The sequence below is a fragment of the Meleagris gallopavo genome, chromosome 3 (genome assembly GCF_000146605.3).
Source record: "Meleagris gallopavo isolate NT-WF06-2002-E0010 breed Aviagen turkey brand Nicholas breeding stock chromosome 3, Turkey_5.1, whole genome shotgun sequence".
NCBI classification, from domain to species: Eukaryota; Metazoa; Chordata; class Aves; order Galliformes; family Phasianidae; genus Meleagris; species Meleagris gallopavo.
This window is the reverse complement of record NC_015013.2, coordinates 48380672-48387378: the sequence shown is the minus strand read 5'-3', so window position 1 is coordinate 48387378 and position 6707 is coordinate 48380672. Positions and strand designations below refer to the sequence as shown.

General features: G+C 36.9%; 1 protein-coding gene across 1 annotated transcript in view; it reads right to left on the bottom strand.

Annotated features, from left to right (window-relative positions):
* LOC100540219 (laminin subunit alpha-3) overlaps positions 1-6707 on the bottom strand; it is a 66304-nt gene that overhangs the window by 24943 nt on the left and 34654 nt on the right. The window contains exons 24-29 of the mRNA XM_031552836.1: positions 6025-6105; positions 4572-4678; positions 1875-1925; positions 1340-1491; positions 748-858; positions 535-646 (exon numbers count right to left, since the gene is read on the bottom strand). Coding sequence (XP_031408696.1) covers positions 535-646; positions 748-858; positions 1340-1491; positions 1875-1925; positions 4572-4678; positions 6025-6105 — 614 coding nt within the window. The remainder of the gene's footprint in view (positions 1-534; positions 647-747; positions 859-1339; positions 1492-1874; positions 1926-4571; positions 4679-6024; positions 6106-6707) is intronic.

Here is a 6707-nt window from a genome sequence, read left to right as displayed (position 1 = left end):
AAAAAAAAAAGCAATGTCAAATTCAAACAGAGAATGCACCATGCAGAAGATTCAAATGACGGGCTGGTCTCTTTTCCAAAAAGACATGCCTATTCCTGAATCCTTTAATGAAGTAGATCAGGCAGGATTTTGCACTAACTGCACTAAGACTAAAAAGTATCCGTGTTACCAAGACAACATCAGCCATGAAGTTTTTCCTGAATGACCAAATTCAGCAATTATGTTAAGCTTCTAATTTAAGAAAGCCTATAATAGCAACAGAGATGGAAATAAAGCTGAAGTTAGGATAGTCAATTAAGTGCCTTAGATTTCCCACTGGTAAAGTTTCTCTGTACCTATTCACTCAAAAAGGAAGGCAGGCTCCTAAGCTAGCATAATGTATTAGATTCCTAATAAGAGTGAATTCTGCAGGTCTAACTTGTTATTTCTGAAAAAAAACCAACAAAAAACAAACTACTCCCATGCTTAATTAAGAATATTGTTTTAATGAACAAATGAAACAAAACCTATTACGGAGCTATAAACTATTTTTACCTTGTATATTATTCACAACTATTTGTATTCTTGAAACCAAATCCTTTCCTTTTTGATGAGTTTGTCCAAAATTATTTAAGAGTATCTCAGCTGCTTTATAGTTCATTTCAGCCTAGCAAAGGAAAAGAAAAATACAAAAATATGTGGAGATATTTAACTAATAATATATAGTCAAGAGGTGCACATGTTTAAATTAATGTGTCAGTCATCTACCTTTTCCTGGAGAGTATTTACATCATGATTTAGCTTACTGAATTCTTTCTCCAATTCATCTGCCTTTGAGCCCTGGTTATGTAAAACAGAACGGTAATTGTTCAGTAAGACCTGAAAAGAAATCAAAAAACAAAATCCAGTGAATCACCAAGACAGAGGAGATAATGAGTGATTATCAAACCTGATCAACTGCTGCCCAAAAACTGGGCTTTTCTTTCTGTGAGGACAGCAACTGCTGTTCTAACTAAAGAAAATTCCTTAAGGATGAATTTTGGCATAGGAAATTTGAATTTGGGGTTGTTTTATTTTTTTGGTCATACAGAGGCATGAAGTGCCAGAAGACCTACAGGAAGACCTCAGAGATACAGCTGTCAAGGCCAGCAGGCCTTGTGATGCTGGGTCCCTTAGAGAGCTCTGTGCTGAACTAAAAACCCTCTTCCCATAGGTGAAACCCAGTGCTGTTGGAGTTCAGAATTTGAAATCCAAAGTTAATGTGTGTTTCCCTACAAGCCGATAAAAAGATGGCATGAATTCCTACTTTCAACTCTTATCTGCTTCATCTGAATCAACTTTTCAGTTTGCTTTACAGTACCTTTAAGTCTTTGATGCGTATTTCCAATTGTCTCATCTGCTCTAGTGTGCTGGCATCAGCATGGACATTTTGCAGTTGGGACTTAATCAGCTGAAGTTCATCACTTATTGTGCTCAAATCCTTCAGCAATGTAATTACACAGCTATCGCAAGCTAAAGGGAGCACAAGCAGAGAAAAACAATACATATTAAAGTTATTTGTGCAGAGAACTTTTCACTGAACACATTAACAACTGAGATGCAATAGAAATGTAATGCTTGTCACCTTCTCTAAATAACAAAGGCAACAACAAAGCCCACAGTATATTAAGGAGAGTACCAAATCCAGAAATGAAGAGAAAGAAGGCACCATCTACATCTGGCTAGCTGAATTCTTTTATCATTTTTGGCCAATTGTTTGGTTGAATCTTTGCTTTTAAAACATTCATTACAGAACACCACCATTTATTTTTTTAAACTTTGTCACTCTTAAAAGGGTCACTGGTATACAGACAAAAACAGTAGACATCTTTGTGCAATTCTGTGTTGTTACTTACAGTCACAGTCTTCATTAGGATCCACATCTTTTGGTTCATTATTGAAACATTCTGAAATCCAAAGACAATCACCAGTTACCAAAGCTTTCCACTACTGACTGCATTTTTAACCCTCATTTTTCTCATCTGGCAGATACTAAAAACACTGTGCTATCCTTTCATAAATCCATGTCCATTATGCAACAGCTAGAATGTCTGTAAGGCTTGAGCATGCTGAAAAATTCAGCTCTCACCTATGCTTTCATGAGATCAACATCTTTTTTATCCCTCAAAGGAAACTGACTGTAACCCCACATATACGCAACTTCTGTAAAAGCAGAATCTCTCATATTATGTGCACTGAGTGTATTCCTAGAATTTGCCTAGAGTAATAATACCGTGACAGGAGCCAAGACTACACTACCTGTTAGTTAAAGCATTTTACACAAGACATAGGTGCAAAACATTTATCTACTTTAACATCCACATCCAAATTACAAATTTTAATTCCCACAAGGATGTCTTACCCTTTAAATGCTGAGAAACATTTATAGCCTTCTTTCATATGTGTTCCAGCTTGCTTGTTTAAGGGATTAATCAGCCTTGAATGAAATCCAGACTGTATATGTGGAAGGAGGCACTATACATTATACTTAGGCATGGTGCTTGGGCCATAGATATAAGTAGTATGCAACAGACATTGCCCTCATTGCCCTTCCCAACAGGCTAGCACAAGCAATTATATGTTGAGTGTGTTATTTTGTTTGCTTGTTTTACAAATCCCATTATAAGAAGCTTGATACTTTCCAGTTGTATGTACAATCATAACCCAGAATCCTAACTTCTAGGAGGCACGATTGGAAAGGGCTCTTAAAAATGCCTTTATATAGGATGGGAATCTCCCTGTCTTGATGTGCAAGTTCCCTTTACAGATCTGGTTCTACTGGCTACTGCAAAACTCCCTGTACTGCCAACTCCTGTTGAAAACAAGAAGGGCTGCGCACATCTTTTACTCTGAATTAAAAGGATGGACTTGGCATAGGCTGCTGTTGTCAAGAGTCAACAACAGCTTTTAACTGTGAGAGGATACAGTGATAAAATGGAATGTGAAATTTAACAGCAGCATGAAACAGCCTGGAACAAAATGCCTCGCTGTGCCATTTCCTTTGGCACTTTCACATTAAGTCATCAGAAAGTTAAACAGTATCAGTAGTGAGTGCTGCTGCCAGAAGAAGACAAGTCACAAAGAATGTATTTTTAAGAGAAGGAAGGAGATTATTCTAAATGCAAATACACATGCGGTTCTGCTGCTGTATAATTCAGGCTTACACCAGATATATTTCAGCTGTCACCATGAAGTACCAATTAAATAAAACTATTATTACAGCTCGTGAACAAACAACATCAGCCAAGAAATGATAAAATAGATCTGGCCAAGTGCTGAACATCACGCACATAGAAGCCTGCTAGAACTTGCTGTGCTGATGATCAGAGGGTTTTATTGCTAATGTGGAGAAAGAGATGGCTGTCTCCATTTGATCAAACTGAAAAGAAACTTGCTTGTTGAATTTTGCCCTACGGATTAGTTTGTCCTTGCAAACTCTTACTTCGAGAAGAATGGAATGATAAAACATCAAACGCTGCTTGGATCTCTTCCACATGAAGTATAAAAATAATGAAGATTTATTACTCCAATGAAGTACAAAATGAGAACTACCTATTGAAAAAATTGCACCAGGTGCCAACAGCAGTTCACATCACTGTTTTCCTAACTTCTGTGACCAGAGAAAATGAAGGTGATCCTTGCAGTCATTGTAATGCAATATGAACAGTAGTGCAGAGAAATGAATAATATGCAAATATGAGGAGTTATTAGTTTGGCATGTCACTAAAGACATCAGAAAGAAAAGATGCATCTGTGGAAAGAAAAGCGTAACTTTATCAGAGAAAAAAAAACTTGGGAGAATCAAGGCTCTTTTCAAGTGTAGTGGCTTGTGTGTTTCTAAATATAAACCAGTATCTTATCTGAGGAGATTGAGGTGAATTGAGGTAAAGTCAGTCTGAGGAATGCAGGATAGAGCCCTTTACTTCAGAACTGTAATCTATAAAGCAGGTATAATATTATAATTCTGGCATTATATTCTTTTAAGAGTTTAGTAGTAGTGGAGTGTTCACATGACTGATAATGGAAATACCAAGGATGTCTCAGATTGCATATAGGTGTATAGCAGGATTTATAAAACAGCTCTTGTAAGATGTTTGACTCTCATTGTTAACACAGTTAGCTTGGATACCTAAGATGGCAGAGTCTGATGCACACTCTGAAGATATCACTAATCTGTCCCAGATACATTTAAAAAAGACATAGTGAGTGTTTGTAAGATTCATTTCATAAGCTCATAACACAGAGTGGCAAGATATGACTTGAGCATGTCAAAAAAGGAATCCTAATGAATCCAAATACTTGACTGTGAAGCAAAATACAATCAATATTACTTATGAAGGGAAATATATGATGAAATGGTTTACAAGGATGAACTCAATGACTCAGAACATGTTGCTCTGCTCTTATGTTTTAGTAAACCTTCCATTTTGTTAAAAACGATTTACATTTATTCTACGTTGAGATCTCTTTTTCCATTCAACTTAAGTACCTTCCCTTTTTGCTTCTCTGAGAGAAAACAACATTACCTTTCACATCCATAGACCCTTACATACCTCCAGTCAGGTAGTCGCAGCTAGCCAGCTGTCCATTATTGTTACAATTACATTTCTGACAGTAGCCTCCATATTTTTGAGGATTTCCAAAATATCCTGGAGCACAGCTAGATAAAGAGGGACATTTTTTTTTCCCATTAAATATTTGAACCCGTTTTTGTCAAATATACTTTCACTTCACAAAAATAAACAAGCCTTTCCCTTGAAGAAACTGTCAGGAACTTTGATTTCACACCTTGACTTACACAAAATGAAGGTATTTTTGCTTTGCAGTATCCACTGCCATATGTTAAAAATCTCTTTTCTAGTACTGCAGAAGTTTTTCTAAAAATAAAAACTCCCACAGTACTCATTTAAGAATTCATCTCAGGTGTAAAAATACAATGCACACAGATACATACATAATGAGAGAATTTTACAACACCTAACTGGGACAACAACATCATTTTGATCTGTGATCCCACCAGAAATCAAATATTAACTAGGATCGTATTGCAAAACGATGAGTTTTCAAACAGGAGTGGCACTGAACATTATCACCCATCTCTTGAGTGATACCTCCTTTTGCCATCTGTCAGCAAAGCAGTCTGTGTGAGTGCTCCCTCTGGTCTTGCTAGCTAGTATTCCTCAAAGTAACTCTGCTCTAAGATCTATAGGAGTAGTAAATGTAAATCAAGAGACCATGATAAGGAGCTGAAGTATGACTAGATCTGGAAGAGAAAATTTATAGCCTACAGCTTAGATGTCAAATGTAAGAGACTTAAAGTACAAGATAATGTGCTACTGGTGGTATTGTCTTCAGGAGAGACATCAGGTCTCACTGGCCTCAAGTTTCCAAATCAGACAACTCCGCTGAAAATCCTCTTAGATTTGAAACTCACTAGAATTGTTTCCTCTTCCTGCTATAAACTACTATGCTGTACCTCTTTTGCTTTGTCAAACTGTTGTACCATTCCAGCAAAAAGAGATGGCTTCAGTATTGTGTTCGTGCACTCCAGCTGGGAAGCGCACCAGACTGAGTTGGGGTGAAGGATATGGTGTTAAATGATACACAGTTACTACTGGCAACTAATTAAGAACACTGAAGCACAATAAAGTATGCTGGAAGAAATGGGAAATTGTTTTCAATTGTAACAAGGACAAATTAAGTGGGAGCTGTTATAACCAGTCAGTCTGAAGGACAAAGTAACATTCAGGGCACTTCAGCAAGAGGCTGACACTTCCCTTTTTGGTAAAAACTGTGTATTTACCAGTCTTGGAGAATGATTTTCTTAAGGGAGTGTTGGGCTTATACCTACAATTACACAGCAGGATCACACTATAGCAGCTGTTTATATAAATATATATTCCTTAAGTGTTTGCACGTTACGTACATTCATACAACAATATATAATACAGACCTCCTTTTATGGTGCTTCTCAAAGACCTTGGTCTTGAGAATCAACTCACTTACCGTTCACAACGAACTCCAGTATAGCCTTCTTTGCAGAGACACTGAATTTCTTCACCATTTGCCACACAGCCAGTTGCAAACCTGTGAGAAGAAACCAAAATATTTTTGTGAAAACAAACAGATTTCACAGTCTAGAGGCTAAAAATAAATGACTTTGTAATTAAATGCTTTTCATTCCATCAGCTAATTTAATCATCAATACATCACAGAATCATAGAATCACTTGTGCTGGAAAGGACTTAATGGTCATCCAGTCCAACTCCCCTGCAATGAACGGGGAATGGAGCCCCATCCAGCTTGACCTTTAATGTCTTCAGGAATGGGGCACCCACCAAGTCACAGGGCAACCAGTACTTTCCTAGTTTTTTACATTAATTTTTTTTTTCCTCATATCCAGTCTAAATGTCTCTGCTTCAGGTTTGAAGACATTTCTCCAAATAAATTGATTTGACTATTTCTTTGAATTCTTTCCTATGTTTCCTTGAAATTCTATGCCTGGACCAAAAAACAATGATTTTCTGGCCCTCTGGGCTGGGTATTATAGCTCACTACCCAAAGAAATGCCTAAAGTAAACCTTAATAATGATGTTGAAAAATAAAACAACTCTACACAGCTATTTTATCTTACCAGGCAAGAATCAATACCCTGTGCTGAACAAAGTTTTTTCCTGTTCAGATAGCCT